This window comes from Neomonachus schauinslandi, chromosome 5, assembly GCF_002201575.2.
Source record: "Neomonachus schauinslandi chromosome 5, ASM220157v2, whole genome shotgun sequence".
NCBI classification, from domain to species: domain Eukaryota; kingdom Metazoa; phylum Chordata; class Mammalia; order Carnivora; family Phocidae; genus Neomonachus; species Neomonachus schauinslandi.
The window spans coordinates 64,876,541-64,893,123 of record NC_058407.1 but is presented as its reverse complement, the minus strand read 5'-3'; the positions used below and the strand labels follow the sequence as shown (position 1 = coordinate 64,893,123).

The 16,583-nt window shown below is 42.4% G+C and overlaps 1 protein-coding gene across 5 annotated transcripts in view; it reads left to right on the top strand.

Moving 5' to 3' along the window:
- Positions 1-16,583, top strand: part of PFKM (phosphofructokinase, muscle) — a 46,412-nt gene that overhangs the window by 13,137 nt on the left and 16,692 nt on the right. For 4 of the 5 annotated variants that reach the window (XM_021704788.1, XM_021704787.1, XM_044915431.1 and 1 more), the window contains one exon: positions 10,902-10,994. In XM_021704788.1, coding sequence (XP_021560463.1) covers positions 10,910-10,994 — 85 coding nt within the window. In that variant the 5' untranslated portion in view covers positions 10,902-10,909. Of the gene's footprint in view, positions 1-7,482; positions 7,575-10,901; positions 10,995-16,583 lie in introns of those variants that run through there. The other variant, XM_021704785.1, reaches the window with a different exon arrangement.

Sequence of the window (16,583 nt, the reverse complement as noted above, 5' to 3'; positions counted from 1 at the left end):
AGATAGATAGATAGATAGATAGATAGATAGATAGATAGATAGATAGATAGATAAATAAATAAAACCACTGTAACAGAAATGAAGAATGTGTTTGGTGTTAGTATACTGGATATGGCTGAGGAGAGACTCTGAACTAGAGAATATATCAATACAATTCTCAAAAACCAAAAAGAAAAGAAAAATACTGAGGAAAACAGAAAAGAATACCCAAGGACTGTGGGACAACTACAACAGGTGGAACATACACATAATGGGAATACCAAAGGGAGGAAAGAAAGATAAAGGAACAGAAGAAATATTTGAAACAATAATGACTGAGAATTTCTCCAAATCAAACATCAAACCACAGATCCAGGAAGCTCAGAGGTATATGCCAAAAATAAAGACAAAAACCCCTACACCTAGGCATATCATTTTCAAATTACAGAAAATCAAAGATAAAGTACCAAAGGAAGCCAGAGGAAAAAACACCTTATCTATAGAAGAACAAAGATAAGAATTATATCTGACCTCTTCTCAGAAACCATGCAACCAAGAAGAGCATGGAGTGAAACATTTGAAATGTTGAGAGAAAAAAATCACCAACCTAAAATTTGGTAACCTGCAAAATTATCCTTTAAAGTGAAGAAATAGACTTTCTCAGACAAATTGAGGGAATTTGTTGCTAGTAGACCTGGCTTGCAAGAAATGTTAAAGAAGTTGTTTAGAGAGAAGGAACATAACATGGGTTAGAAACTTGGATCTACTTAAAGAAAGGAAGAGCATCAAAAAATGAATACAGGGAGATAAAGCAAAAAGAATTATTTTTCTTATTCCTAGTTGATCTAACAGATGATAACTTGTTCAAAATAATAATAGCAACAATGTATTCAATTATGTAAGCTCACATATATCTATATGGTTTACTCTTGAACAATGTGGGGGTTAAGGGCTCAGGTGAAAATCCATGTATAACTTTTGATTTTCCCCAAAACTTAACTACTAATAGCCTATGTTGACTGGAAGCCTTATCAATAACAACTGACATATTTTGTATTTTTTATGTATTATATACTGTATTCTCACATTAAAGTATGGTACAGAAAAGATAATATTATTAAGAAAATCATAAGTAACAGAAAATACATTTACAGGACTGTAAAAAATCTGCATATAAGTGGATCTGCACAATTCAAACCAGTGTTGTTCAAGGGTGGGCTGTATATGCTTATGTTTATACATGAGTAAAATGAATGACAGCAATGATACAAGGGATGGGAAGAAGGAATTAGGGTTATTTTGTTAATATAGGTATTCACACCACCCATGAAGTGGCATAGTGCTATTTGAAAGTGGACTTGGATTAGTTGTAAATGAACTACTGCAAACTCTAGGGCAACCACTAAAAAAGTAAAAGAGTATTACTGATATGCTAGGAAAGGAGAATGCAATCATACAAAATGTTCAATTAAAACCACAAAAGGCAGAAAAAGAGTGAAAGACAAAAATAAGAACAAAGAACAAGGGCAACAAATAGAAAACAATAATGAATATGGTAGATATTTTTTTTTAAAGATTTTATTTATTTATTTGAGACAGAGAGAATGAGAGAGAGCACATGAGAGGGGGGAGGGCCAGAGGGAGAAGCAGACTCCCTGCCGAGCAGGGAGCCCGATGCGGGACTTGATCCCGGGACTCCAGGATCATGACCTGAGCCGAAGGCAGTCGCTTAACCAACTGAGCCACCCAGGCGCCCGAATATGGTAGATATTAATCCAGTTGTATCAATAATCACTTTTGAATGTCAGTGGTCTAAATGCATCAATTAATAGATTGTCAGAGTGAATCAAAAACATGACCCAACTATATGTTTGTCCATAAGAAACCCACTATAAATATAAAGATACATATAGATTGAAAGTAGAGGGAGAAAAATATATCATGCTAAAGCTAATTTTTAAAAAGCAGTAGTAGCTCTATTAAGTTCCGACAGAGCAGACTTCAAAGTAAGGAAAGTTATCAAAGATAAAGAAGGGTATTGCATAATGATAAAGGAGTCAGCTCCAAGAAGATATAACTGTCCTTAAGGTGTACGTGTCTAACAACACAGCATCAAACTACCTGAGGCAAAAACTGATAGAAGTGAAAGGAGAAAGAGATCCACTATCGGAATTGGAGATATCAACACTCTTCTTTCCAAAAGGGACAGATTCAGGAGGCAGAGAATAAGTAAAGACATAGTTGAACTCAACCACATCATCAATCAAATGATATAAATGACGTCAACAGTTCATCCAACAACAGCAGAACACACATTTTTCTTAAGCTCATGTGGAACATTCACCAAGATAGACCACATTCTGGGCCATAAAACACACCTTAACTAAAAGAACAGAAATCCTACAATGTCTGCTCTCAGAACACAATGGAATTAAACTAGAAATCAGTAACAGAAAGAAAACTGGAAAATCCCCAAATATGTGAGGATTAAACAACACATAAATAACACATAGGTCAAAGAAGAAATCTCAAGAGAAATTTAAAAATATTTTGAACTAAATGAAAATGAAAACCCAACTTAGCAAAATTTGTTGGATGCCATGGGAGCAGTGCTTAAAGGGAAATTTATAGCACTGAAATGCATGTATAAGAGAAGAAGGTCTAAAATCAATAATATAGTTTCCAACTTGGGAAACTATAAGATAAGAGCGAATTAAATCCAAAGCAGAAAAAAAGAGATAATAAGAATTAGACCAGAAAAAAAAAAAAAAAGAATTAGACCAGAAATTGGGGTGCCTGGGTGTCTCAGTCGGTTGAGCACCCGACTCTTGATTTTGGCCTAGGTCATGATCTCAGGGTCATGGGGTCAAGCTCTGTGTCCGCCTCTCCACTGGGTGTGGAGCCTGCATAAGATTCTCTCTCTCCCTCTTCCTCTGACCTTCCCTCCCCCAAGGCGGGGCGGGGGCGGGGGGGGGGGGTAGAAAAGAATGAGAACAGAAATCAATAAAACTGGAAAGGAAAAAAAAATCAAGGAAACCACAAGCTGGTTCTTCAAAAAGATCAATCAAACCTATAAGCCTTTAATGAGGCTAACTAAGGAAAAAAGAGAGAGGACACAAATTGTTACTATCAGAAATAAAAGAGGGGACATCACTACAGATTCCAGGGAAATTAAAAGGATAATAAAAGAATACTATGAACAAATCTGTGCCCACAAATTTAATAACCTAAATGAAATGGACCAATTCCTTGAAAGACACAGTGTGTCAAAACTCATACAGAAGAAATAGGTGATCTGAATAGGCCTAAATCTGTTAAAGAAATTGAATTAATAATTAATAACCTTTCAAAAAAGAAAGCACCAGTCCCAGATAGATTCCTGGTGAATTCTGTCAAACATTTAAGGAAGAGATTTTGCCGGTCTTCTACAATCTCTTTCAGAAGATAGAAGCAGAGAAAATACTTCTAAATCATTCTATGTGGCCAGCATTACCATAATACCAAAACCAGACAAAGACATTAAAAGAATACTACAGATCAATATCTCATATGATGTAAATGTAAATTTATTTTTATAGCTCTTAAATGTAAAATGCAAAACTATACAATTCCTAGAAGATAACATAGGACAAAACCTAGGTGACCTTGGGGTATGGTGATACCCTTTTATTTTTTATTTTTATTTTTTTTAAAGATTTTATTTATTTATTTGAGAGAGAATGAGAGAGAGCACATGGATTTTATTTATTTATTTGAGAGAGAGAGAATGAGAGAGAGCACATGAGAGGGGGGAGGGTCAGAGGGAGAAGCAGACTCCCTGCCGAGCAGGGAGCCCGATGTGGGACTCTATCCAGGGACTCCAGGATCATGACCTAAGCCGAAGGCAGTCGCTTAACCAACCAACTGAGCCACCCAGGCGCCCTGGTGATGCCCTTTTAGATACAATACCAAAGATATTATTCATGAAAGAAATATAGTGGACCCTTGAACAACACAGGTTTGAACTATTGGAAGTCCACATATACACAGATTTTCTACAGTACTATAGCATACTTTGTATTCCTTATGACTTTCTTAAAAACATTTTCTTTTCTCTAGCTTAATTTATTGTAAGAATACAGTATACAATACATGCAACATACAAAATACATGTCAATCAACTGTTTATGTTATTGGTAAAGCTGCCAGTCAACAATAGGCTGGGAATACAGTTGGCCCTTGGACAACATGGGGCTTCAGGGCACCAACCCCTTGTGCAGTTGAAAATCAGCATATTAATTTTTGACTCCCCTAAAACTTAACTACTAATAGTAGTAAAAATTAACTATGCACAAGGGGACCCATGCAGTTCAAACCCATGTCATTCGAGCGTGAACTGTAATTAAGTTTTTGGGGAGTCAAAATTTACACACAAATTTTTGACTGCGTGGGGGTCAATGATCCTAACACCCACGTTATTCAAGGGCCAACTACAATTGATAAGCTCAACTTCACTACAATGAAAGCCTACAATTCAATGGAATATAGTATGTTCATAGGGTTTTGCAGTCACTTTAAGTTTAGAACATTTCCATCACCCACAGAAGAAATCCTGTCCTTAGCAGTCACCCCTCATTTCCCCATGGCCCCAAGCAACTGCTAATCTGCTCTCTGTCTCTATAGATTTGCCTATTCTGGACATTTCATATAAATGGTATCATATGGTAGGTGGTCTTTTGTGAATAGCTTCTTTCACCTAGCATCATGTTTTTAGGGTTCATCCATGTTGCAGCATGTATCAGTACTTTGTTCTTTTTACTGCCAAGTAATATTCTATTGTATGGACATGCCACATTGTATTTATCCCTTCCTCAGTTGATAGACATTTGGCCTCTTTCCACTTTTTGCCTATTATGAATAAAGCTGCTGTGACCATTGGTGTACGTGTGTGTATACATATGTTTTCATTTTCCTTGGCTGTATATGTAGGAGTGGAATTGCTATGTCATATGGTAACTCTGTTTAACATGAGGAACTGTTTTCTGTAGTGACTAGATAACTTTACATTTATACCAGCAATACACAGGGTTCCAGTTTCTCCGGGTCCTCTCCAATACTTGTTTTTTCCATTTTTGTTTTGTTTGTTTGTTTTGTGATGGTCATCCTAATAGGTGTGAAGTGGAATCTCATTGTGGTTTTGATTTGCATTTCCGTACTGATTAGTGATGCTGAACATCTCTTCATGTGCATATTGGTTGTTTGTATATTTTATTTAGAGAAAAGGTCTATTTAAACACTTGCCCATTTTTTTTTGTTTTTTAATATTACAATTTTATTAGAAATTTCATTGAACAGAGTATGTTTTTTAAAATTAGTAGACTTTGTTGGTTAGAGAAGTTTTAGGCTTACAGAAAATTGAGCAGACTGTCTGCACAGTTTCCTCTCCTGTGGTCAGTTTCCATTTATTACTATTTGCATCAGTGGGGTACATTTGTTACAATTGATGAGCCAATATTGATACGTTATTATTTTTTTTTTTTTAAAGATTTTATTTATTTTTTAGAGAGCGAGCGAGAGAGAAACAGCATGAGAGGGGAGAGGGTCAGAGGGAGAAGCAGGCTCCCCGCTCAGCGGGGAGCCCGATGTGGGACTCGATCCCAGGACCCTGGGATCATGACCTGAGCCGAAGGCAGACGCTTAACCATCTGAGCCACCCAGGCGCCCCTTGATACGTTATTATTAACTAAAGTCCATAGTTTACATTAGGGTTCACTCTTTGTGTTGTAAGTTCTATGAGTTTTGACAAATACACAATGTCATGTATCCAGCATTATAGCATCATGGAGAGTAGTTTTACTGCCCTAAAAATCCCTTGTGTTCCACCTATTTATCATTCCCTCTCTACTCCAAGCCCTTGACAACCATTGATCTTTTTACTATCTCTAGTTTTATCTTTTTCAGAATGTCATTTAGTTGGAATCATACAGTATGTAGCCTTTTCAGACTGGCTTCTTTGACTAAGAAATATATACTTAAGTTTCCTCTATGTCTTTTCTTGGCTTGATAGGTCCTTTCATTTTATTGCTAAATAATATTCCATTGAATTGATATACCACAATTTATCCATTCACCTTTTGAGGGATATTTTGGTTGCTTCCAGTTTTTGGCAATTATGAATAAGCTGTTATGAACATTTGTGTGCAGGTTTTTGTGTGCATCTAGTTTTTGGCTCATTTGGGTAAGTACTTAGAGGAGTGTGGTTGCTGGATCATATAATAAGACTATATTTAGCTTTGTAAGAAACTGTCTCTTAAAGTGACTGTACTATTTTGCATTCCCAACGAAAGATGAGGGTTCCTGTTGCTCTACATTCTTGTCAGCATTTGGTACTGTCAGGTTTTTTGTTTGTTTGTTTGTTTGTTTTTTGGATGCTAGCCATTCTAATAATATGTAGTGGTATCTCACTGCTTTAATTTACAGTTCCCAAGTGACGTCTGATGCTCAGCATCATTTTATATGATTATTTGCCATCTGTATAGTTTCATTGGTGAGGTATCTGTTCAGACTTTTTGCCCATTTTTAAGTTGGGTTATTATCCTTTTATTATTAAATGGCAAGAATTATTTGTATATTCTGGATACCAGTCCCTTATCACATATATGATTTGCAAATATTCTCTCCTGGTCTACAGGTTGTCTTTTGTTGGTAACATTTGCATCACAAAAGTTACTTTTGTGTATTCGAATGGCTTCATCTGTATTCTTATTGTTTGCAGCCAGAATAGGCAGAGGCAGAAACAAAAGTAAGTAAGAGGAAGGGCAGTAGAAAGAGCCAGGAGAGGAGAGGTGCCTCTGGAGAGACATTGCCACAAAGCCCTGGGTGGAGAGAGGAAGGAATGAAGAGGATCAAGGAAAAGAGGCACCTTTAGCCCTGGGAGTACTTGGCCCAGTGTCCCGCGGTGCATGCTGTTTGCTTTGTAGCCCTGTATTTTCTCTGAGAAAGGTACATACATGTAAAAGGAGTTTTGAGGTCCCTCTAAAGAAAATACCAGTGTTCAACGTTTCCCCAGGGCAGGGACTCTATTTCCTTTATCTTTTCATCCCTCAGCACCTAATACAAAACCTGGCACCAAAACTTTCCATAAATGTTTGTTTAAAGAGTGAAAGAGGTGGGAGACAATGCATCAGGCCAGAGGGGGAGGTTTATTAGTTGTGGAGGGTGTTTGAATGCAAGGAGCCTCAGTCAGTCCCAGCTAGGAAAAAGTTGTCTCGGCGGACAACCTGGGAGGCAACTAAATAATTTCTGATTTCCACTGTGTGTAGGAGCTGATTGCTCCCAAGACAGAGATGGGGACCCGAGAACCTTCTGGGGAGTGAAGAGACCAAGCGGATACCATATCTGAGCTGTCCTTGGGCGAAGGAGCGAGAGGAGGAGAAAGAGGGGAGGGAGGAGGCGGAGCCTCCGGGCCAGCATCAGCCAGTGGAGGTTGGGAAGCATCTCTTTCCCCTCCCTCGTTGCCTCCACCTGGCTCCTCCCCGCGGTCGCCAAGCTCCCCTCCCCCTTCCCCAAGGACAGTCTGCGAGGAAGTCGTGGCAGAGGAGCGCTAAGACTAAAAGGCAAGAGGGGCCCTTGGATAAAGGCCCAGGGGGAAAGCCGAGAGCGAGGTGGGGATGACCGTGCTGGGAGGAGGCGGTGGGGAGAACTGGAAGGAGCGGACAGGAAAAGCAGAGGTGGTATGGCACAAGAAGCTGGAGGGAAGAGGGGGGATGGGTAGGGCCGTCGTGAAGAATCCTAGACCTTTGGCTCATCTCCCTCTGCTTGCACGCACAGCCCCCATCCCTGGCAATCAGGGATGGGGGAGTGGTGCTCGGACCTCGTTGCCCTTGGCTGCCCGACTCCTATCCTGGCACTCATCCAATTCAAATCCGTGCACCTATGATGTTGCCTCCCTGTAATTCTCCCTCCCGCGTGCGTATCTACACACGTGATTTTATATTTAGATTTTATGTCTGTATGTCTATGTGTGTGTCACTGTGAATCTGTAAGGATGTTTATAGGTGAATCTGCGTGCATTTTTGTATCTTGTGCCTCTATAACTGGTTTAGAGATGCAGGAGAAGAATCTGAGCTGTTTTTTGCAGGTCAGCACTCCTAACCTTCCCCCTCGTTATGGTGAATTCTCTCCCTCACTGAAGCCCCCAGGGGTGAAAGATCCTTGTGTGGGTTTGTAAGTGATGAGTTCCCAGACTGAATGAGGGGAAAAAATCAAGGGAAATGGGATCAGCATACTCACGTTTTGTTCTTCCGTTCCCAGATTTTCGCCTTCCTATTTGCACCAGTTAGTCTTTCTTTTTTTTTTTTTGTGAGAACAGTAGAAATTTGGACCTGAGCATGCTAGGAGAATGTAGGAGAGTGTCTCTGTCCATGTGTGTTTATTGTATTCCTTTTGCTGTTTGTCATTATATGCTTTCTTAAGTCCTATTTGTATCTCTATGTGTTAGAATATGGAGCTATGTTTGTATCCAAGCATATTAAATAAAAGTTTTCATATGTCTGTGTGCATTTCGTATTGTTTGTTAGTTCCCTAATGCTTTCAACAAGGATTTATTGAACTGTTATGTGCATAGACTTCACCAGGCTTTGGTAAGCTGTGGAGAGTTTTTTAAAAAATGAACATGATCTCTCCCTGGAGGATTGTTCAGTCTAGTTAGGGAAGATGGCTTACAGCAATAATCTATCCTGGGGTCTGCAAATGCTTTCTGTAAAAGGTCAGATAGTAAATATTTCAGTCTTTGCTGGCTATCTGGTTTCTGTCACCATAATCTAAGCAGCCATAGGATGATGTGTGAAAGAATGAGAGTGGTATGGATGCTGAAATTTGAATTTCATGTAATTTTCACATGTCGTGAAATTGTTTTTTCAACATTTAAAAATGTAAAAACTTTTCTTAGTTTGCCGCCCTACAAAACCATAAAAAGGGCTGGATTTGGTCTGTGTGCTATATCGTTTGCTGACCCCTGATCTAGCCTGACCTTCTTTTCAATATATAAGAAGCAATTTTAACTACTACATAGGGGCACCTGGGTGGCTCAGCTGGTTAAGCAGCTGACTCTCGATTTTGGCTCAGGTCATGATCTCAGGGTCCTGGGATTGAGCCCCGAGATGGGCTCTGCACTCAGCAGGGAGTCGGCTTCAGGATTCTCTCTCTCCTTCTGTCCCTCCCCATTGTGCTCTCTTTCTCTTTCAAATAAATAATAAGTTAAAATAAATACCACATAAAGTGGTGATTAAATGCTAAATGAATGATCCAGTACCAGACAATATGTGATGAGAGGAGGTCCAAAAAGAAACTCTCCTTGACCTGTGGTCGTCAGTGAAGGCTTAATAGACTTAATGTTAATAGGGTTGCGACTAGGACTGTCTTAAATGACGGAGTGGGCTATCGATCTGTGGAAGGGCCAGGGTGGCCTTCTGGATGCGGGATGCAGTGTGCCCAAGTACACACGTGGGGAGGAGCAAAGTAATGTTCAGGTGATGATGGAGTAGAAAACTCACGGGAGCAAAAGTTGAAGCGCTAGGCAAGGGCTAGATCATGGAAGCTTTGACTGCCAACCCAAGAAGTCAGTCAGCACGGATTATGTGTAGTATGTCTGAGAACCCGTGTCCCCCAATAATACTATGTGTGTTTGTGTATGTATGTCTTCATGAGTGTCCCATTGCATGTATTTTATTGCCACATATACAGATTTGTGTGTTTATGTGACCTATGTCTTTGTCACCAGCTTCCCCGATTTCCCCAGATTGACAGCAGAAACAGGAGCTGTGCTTAAAGGTCATCAGCCCCCGTTCAAGTGAATGCATCCTCTCTCCACTGAGGCCCCAGGGTCCGGGGACCTTCCTGTGGGGCTTGTTTTGTGTCTCTGATAGAGTGGAGAGGGAAACAAACAGAGGGGGAGCAGCTATTGTAGGCAATTCGGGTAGAGAGAGGCTGTGAGGATCCCAAGAAGAGAAGGGTAAGGGACAATAGAAGGAAGAATAGGATTTGGTAACCATTTTGACTCTGAGAGTAAGGAGGAGATAAATTTAAAAATTTAGGTTTTCGCCTGGGTAACTGGGAGAGTGATGATTCCGTTGACATTTTAAGGATATAAAAGTGTGTCTTGTGTGTTCCTGTGAGAGAGAGAGATAAGCCTTGCAGACAAAAATAGGAACGTGGTCACATGTCATGTGTCCATATCTATGTATATGTGGCCATGATTCCATTGCTCTTCCCACCTGATAGCATGGCGTGTGAGGCACAGGGCCTGAAGATGAGTCAAGAGATGCTCAGGAGGCAGGGAGCCTGAGAGGATGGGAGAAGCCGTAGAATGTCTTTTAACCGTTCCTGAGCCTGAACCATTGGTTTGCACAAGCTCAGATGTGCATGTAAAACCTCAAACTCCAGTTCCAGCTTAGCCCAATTCCATACAACTGAACCCTAATCTTCCCCGTAACCCAGCCTACCCTCGCTTTTCTGCTTCCACTTTGCTGGTGTCCGGTCAGTGCCCCAGACCTCATCCGACTCCTACCATCTGCAGCAGCCCTTCCCTTCATAAAAGGGAGGAATCCTTGAGGCTAACTTAACTTTCCTCCCTCCTTTCTCGTTTCTGGTGAGTCAGCTGCCCTTCCCCTTGACCTTAGCTTGTTCTCCAAATAGGCTCCAATTGAGGTGGGAGGGATTAGCCAAAACCTTTGCGGTGTTGGGTTTGATTACTGTGACATTTCAGCTTGTCATTCTGCAGGGTTGTGGCCCTCTTCTGGAAGAAGTCCAAAGCACCCAGGCTGTAAAGCCCAGACTTAGTATACTCAGAGAGCCTGACTGAGGTGGCTCTCACCAGTCTAACAGCCATTTCCCGAGCACCTCGATCTACCTGTGTCTTAACGGGTCGTTCCCTTGAATTCTAGAGTGGATCATGACCCATGAAGAGCACCATGCAGCCAAAACCCTGGGGATCGGCAAAGCCATCGCCGTGTTAACCTCCGGTGGAGATGCCCAAGGTAAGGAGGAAGGCCCTGCTTGGGGAGGGACAAAAAACATGGCTGGTGGGCCCCCTTGAGTTTCTTGACTCCCCTCACCTGTAGAACAAGACTATCCTCCTTAATGTCCTCCTGCTGTAGATTCACGTTGGAATCCTGGGCCTTCCCCCAAATCTCTGTCAGGTCCAAGTCCCCAAGTGCTTCTGGATATTGTTTGCTCTGATTTACTCAAATCTTCATAAAACTTCTTTCTAGGTTTTTCTGAAGATTTGGGACCATTTGGGTCCTTTGGTACCTAAAAGACAGGTGTTTCCTCAAGCTACATTAGAAAGAGACTAAAGAGATGCAGTTGTTGAGAAAGCAGTGGGTGGATTCACTTCCGGCACATTGGAAGCAGTGGGGAAAGGGAGGGACCAGAATTGGGATTTGGTGGGCTGTAGCCAGAGCCTCAGGTTTTGCCTCTGATGTCTGTAGAGTTCCTGCACTGACCCGGGTCCGGCACCTCACTCTGACAGGCATTTCCTTTTACTAGGCACAGTTCTGGTTCATTCTCTCTCTTCTCCGGCCTCTTCCTCCTCTTGCAGTCCTCCAGCCCTCCAACAAACAGGAACAGTTAATTGGTACAGACCCGTAGGGCGGGGTCGGCAGGGTGTGGGCCGAGAGCAGGGGCAGAGGGAACCCCTTTCTGGGTTGAGTCCCAGAAACCTGGAAGTCAGGAAAATCAGGTGTGTGGAAAAATGAAGTGGGAGATAGGGAACGTGTGATTTTTTTTTTTTTCTCCTTTGATGGTCTTGTATATTCTAGTTTATAATACCTTGAAGAGAGGCAGAGGGACACCAGGACATGGACACTGTGCTGGGAAAAAGAGAGAAGGAAAGACATGTCAGCCAGTGTCCCCTTCGCTCTACTCCGCTCTCCCTAGGCTTCCTAGACTTCGTGTTAAGCACCCACTTTGTTTAGAGCCCTGTCCTGTATGTTGTGAAGAAGTTGATTTCCTTGGGGAATATGTAGTTTTAGGAGGAGAGATAACATACATTCCTAGAGTTCTTATGTAAGGCTCATAAATAACAATAATCAAGTGTCCTTAGCCCAGTAGAACCCACGTATATAATGAAATGCTACGCCTTGGTAGGATTAACCAGGGAAGGGTTCCCAGACAAGGTAGATTTCAAGAAACCGAACTGTTCATTGAATGGATTCTTGCTTCAACAGTGCTTGGTATGTAGTAAGTGCTAAATAAACATATTCCTAATTAAATGCAAAGGGAATTATTGAGCATCTGTGTAGCGAGCAGGATGGTGGGCACTAAGGATACATCGATGAAAAGGTCACATGTCGTCTTTGCTCTTATGATCCTTCTCATTAGTAAATCTAGACTTTAAATATGTTTTTAAACTAATGTTTATTGAGTTACAGCTGTGGTATATACCATGAACACGAGAATGCTAGAACAAGGACGCTTAGGGAGGGCAGAGAAGTCTGAGTTCAGAAGTGGCCAGATTAGGAATGCGCAGCTTCGGGGCGCCTGGGTGGCTCAGTTGGTTAAGCGGCTGCCTTCGGCTCAGGTCATGATCCTGGAGTCCCAGGATCGAGTCCCACATCGGGCTCCCTGCTTGGCGGGGAGTCTGCTTCTCCCTCTGACCCTCCTCCCTCTCATGCTCTCTGTCTCTCATTCTCTCTCTCGCAAATAAATAAATAAAATCTTTAAAAAAAAAAAAAATAGGAATGCGCAGCTTCTCTTGCTTCTCTGTTCTCTCCTTGAAAGAATCCCTTGCTACGTAAACTCTGAGTGTTGACCCTAAAACCTTGGTAGGGTGGCTTGTGAAATTGGTTTAAGTGAAGCAAGAGCCTGCTAAAAATCCAAGGGAGGTATATGAAGTTAGGAAATTATGAAAAAGAAGGGCTCTCTGGAGAGGGAAAGAGGTAAAAAAAGAGATAGAGAGAGAGACCTAGGATTTAACTTGGGTCTGAGAGCAGCAGAGCCCTTCCAGCTTCTGATCCTGAGCAGAGAAACCCTCTTTTTTTTTTTAAGATTTTATTTATTTATTTGACAGAGAGAGACACAGTGAGAGAAGGAACACAAGCAGGGGGAGTGGAAGAGGGAGGGAGAAGCAGGCTTCCCGCAGAGCAGGGATCCCGATGTGGGGCTCGATCCCAGGACCCCGAGGTCATGACCTGAGCCGAAGGCAGACACTTAACGACTGAGCCACCCAGGCGCCCCGAGAAACCCTCATTTTAGAGGGACTGTCACCTGCTTTAAGGGAAGATCATCCTTCATGGAGGCAGGGGCTAGCATAAGCTGATTTCTGGAGGGCCAGCTAGACCGAGGCCTGTGGGATCCTGTGACAGGCACAGTGTCCCGAGGGAAATATCCCACTGCAAGGGCACATAACATCACAGGTACGTGGGAGTAGTTGGTACAGGATGAAAGTAAGAGAGGCAGAGAAGCAGAGCAGAAAACTCAAAGTAGAGCCGAGAGGTCCCAGCTGAGGGAGCAGCTCAAATACAACAGTGGCCCGCCCAGAGATAGGTTTAATGATCTTTAGTTTTCCCAGGGAGAGGAGGACACAGAAATGATTTTTCCCCAGAGGCTGTGGGCCATGTGGGAGAGTGAGGTCAGGCTGTGTAAAATCCAGAGAGGCCACAGTTCTGTCATCCCCTGAGTTCAGCAAAGCTCATAACTTCTTAAAATAGAAAGAGGCCAGAAAGCAGACAGCCTGAGCTCAGAAGCTGGGCTGAGTAGATATGAATCCTAATTCCCACTTCAGCCCAGGAATGGCCCCAGCTCTGCTCAGTCATACCATATTTGGCCTTATGACATTGGCTTGTTTGCTGGAAAGGATCTCAGCCGTCTGCTCTAGCCCTCTGTGTTCAGATGGGCCGTCCACTCCAAATGCCTGTTTATCCTGTTTGTAAAGGTTTTAAAGGTTTACACGAACAGGGATTCGATGACCTCTCTGGATTGCTGTTCTAGGACTCATAATTTTAATTACATATTCAGAAGTGTAATTCAGATCTAACATTTATTTCTTATGTTGGAATTAAAGGATATTTTTTTCCTATTCAAAGTTCAGTTAAGGTAGAAAGAAACTTTTTAGCATCTGCTTTCAAAAAGGTAGTGACCAACTCATTTATTAGTCTTTTTTGTCTCATGTCTAAGAGACCCATCACCCATAGTTCTCCCCAAAGCCTCTTCCCTGCAGGCTGTAATTAGAAACTCCAAAGTACGTGCCTCTGATGTTCTCCAGAGCCCCTCTCCTGGCTGTACCCAGAATACCCCCTGGGTGATGCCTGTAATCTTATCCTTCGTCTTGCTTCTAATAGGTCAGACAGCTGCAAACACAGGGTTATTTAGGGCAACGTGGAACAGCCAAGGAGATCCTGGCCAGGACTCGTCTGGGGCCAGAATAGGCCAATAATGTTAAGTAGGAGAGCCCAAAGAATTACTGGGACTCCCTAATAAAAGTTACGTATACATCCCAGTCTGTGATTTCTAGGGAACTGGGGGTTTGAGACGCAGGTATAGGGGATGATGAAGGGAGCCCTGAAACTTGGTTCCTAGGGAAACAGCTGTCCAACTTAGAGGCAGGAAGGATGGCCTCTGGAGGTTGATAGGATTGAGGTAAGAAGGTAAAGGGAGGAGAGAAGAGAAAGAATCTTCTTTTCTTGTGGGATTTTTTTTCTGCCCCATGGATTTGGATATTTCCTACCTGCCATCTATTGTTTACTTTACACTTAAAACCTTTTAAGTCATTTGTTTTTCTTAAATCTTTTCTCCCCTACCCTTACTCAGTTTGGGAGTGGAAAACAGCTTTCCAACCTATAAATTTCAGAAGAATGTTTTTTCCTTATTTCTTAAGATTACAAATTCATACTCCAGAACTCCAGGTATCCCATAGAGAATCCCACAGGCCTTTTCAAAGTCTAGAAAATAAATAAACAATAGTTTCATTTCTGTTCTGATCTTACTGACTTTATACCTCTTTCCTAAATCACTGATGACTTTGCGTTGACTCTTTGTTCTTTCATACACAAAGGCTTTTCCTAAAGCTTCTGAGAAGCCCCTTCCCATCACAGATTTTTCTGTTTTGATCCCTTCAATAGTCTAGACTTCTGGACTTCATGTGGCTTTGCCTCAGTGGTGGTGGAAGTGAGCTTTGACATTAGTGCTCACCAGGGACCCTTGTAGGCAAGCCCAGTCTTTCAGTTCTTATCGGAGATCAATTATCGGAAGCATTCAGCACTGTTTCAACTTCTTGAAACTGCCCCCTTTGGCTTCCAAGACATCACTAAGACCTGGTTTTCCTTCTGTCTTTCTTGCTGCTCCTCCTTAGTCTCCCTCCTGGATCCCGTTTTCCCCTACCCGTTCCTTCAGTATTAGTTTTCCTCTGCATTCCATTCCTTGCCTTTCCCATTCAGAATCCTCTGCATTCCATTCCTTGCCTTTCCCATTCAGATTCTACGTATTCTCTTGAGACAGCCTCTTCCAAGTCCACATGGATGTCCCGCAAGAACTTCAAGCTCAACGTCTCCCAATAGGAATGTGTCATCCGCACCCCCACCTGCCTGACTCAAAACCCGCCTCCGCTCAGTTAATCGCACCACTGTTGTACCCTGCACCTGAGTCATTCCTGGGGCTTTTCCATCGTCCTCTCCAACACATTGAAATCTAACCACATAGCTGTGCTTCTGCTTCCTAGGTGTCTCCTTGTCCAGTGTCTCTGTTTTGTCCCAAATGCCACTCTCCCAGTCCAGGCCCTCATCATTTTTGCCTAGGCTGCCAGATAGCCATCTTATCCCAGCTTCCTCTGTGTTGCTGCCATGGTGATCTTTCTGATCTGCACAGAGCATCGTGTCTCTCCACTCTCAAAATTCTTCGAAGATTCTCCATCATTTGCAACTTTTTTTCCTAGGTCACAGACCCCTTTAAGTATCAAATGAAAGCTGTGGACCTTCTCCCAAAGGAAATTCCCATGCCCAGAAAACTTTTCATGCAGTTTCATGGGGTTCATGGATTTCCTGAAACCACCACCCATGGATCCCAGTCAAACCTTGGCCTACAGAATAAGAGCCACAGTTCCTCATGTGGCATGCGGCTGCCTGCCTACCTGTGTGGCTTCATCTTTCACTGCTTCTGTCTTCCTGTCTTACAGTTTATTCTTCATAGTACTGGATTTTTTAAAGATTTTATTTATTTGAGAGAGAGAGTGAGCAAAAGAGCACGAGCCAGGGGAGGGGCAGAGGGAGAGGGAGAAGCAGGCTCCCCATGGAGCAGGGAGCCCAATATGGGACTTGATCCCGGTACCCCGGGATCATGACTTGAGCCGAAGGCAGACGCTTAACCGACTGAGCCACCCAGGTGCCCATCTAAGGTTGTTTCTTGACTCTTACCTTCATTTGTGCTACTCTCCTGCCTAGAACACTCTCACCTAAAGTGTCCACCTTACAAAAAAGATTTATAAGGATATTGTCCTTTAGGTTTCAGGTCAAATGCTGTCATTTCTGTATAACCTGTCCTGACTTCCTCCTGGAAGCTGAGATGCTCCTTCTCCTTGTTCCCACTGTGCTTTGTATGTACCTCCTTCATATGGATCCATGTTGTAACCATAT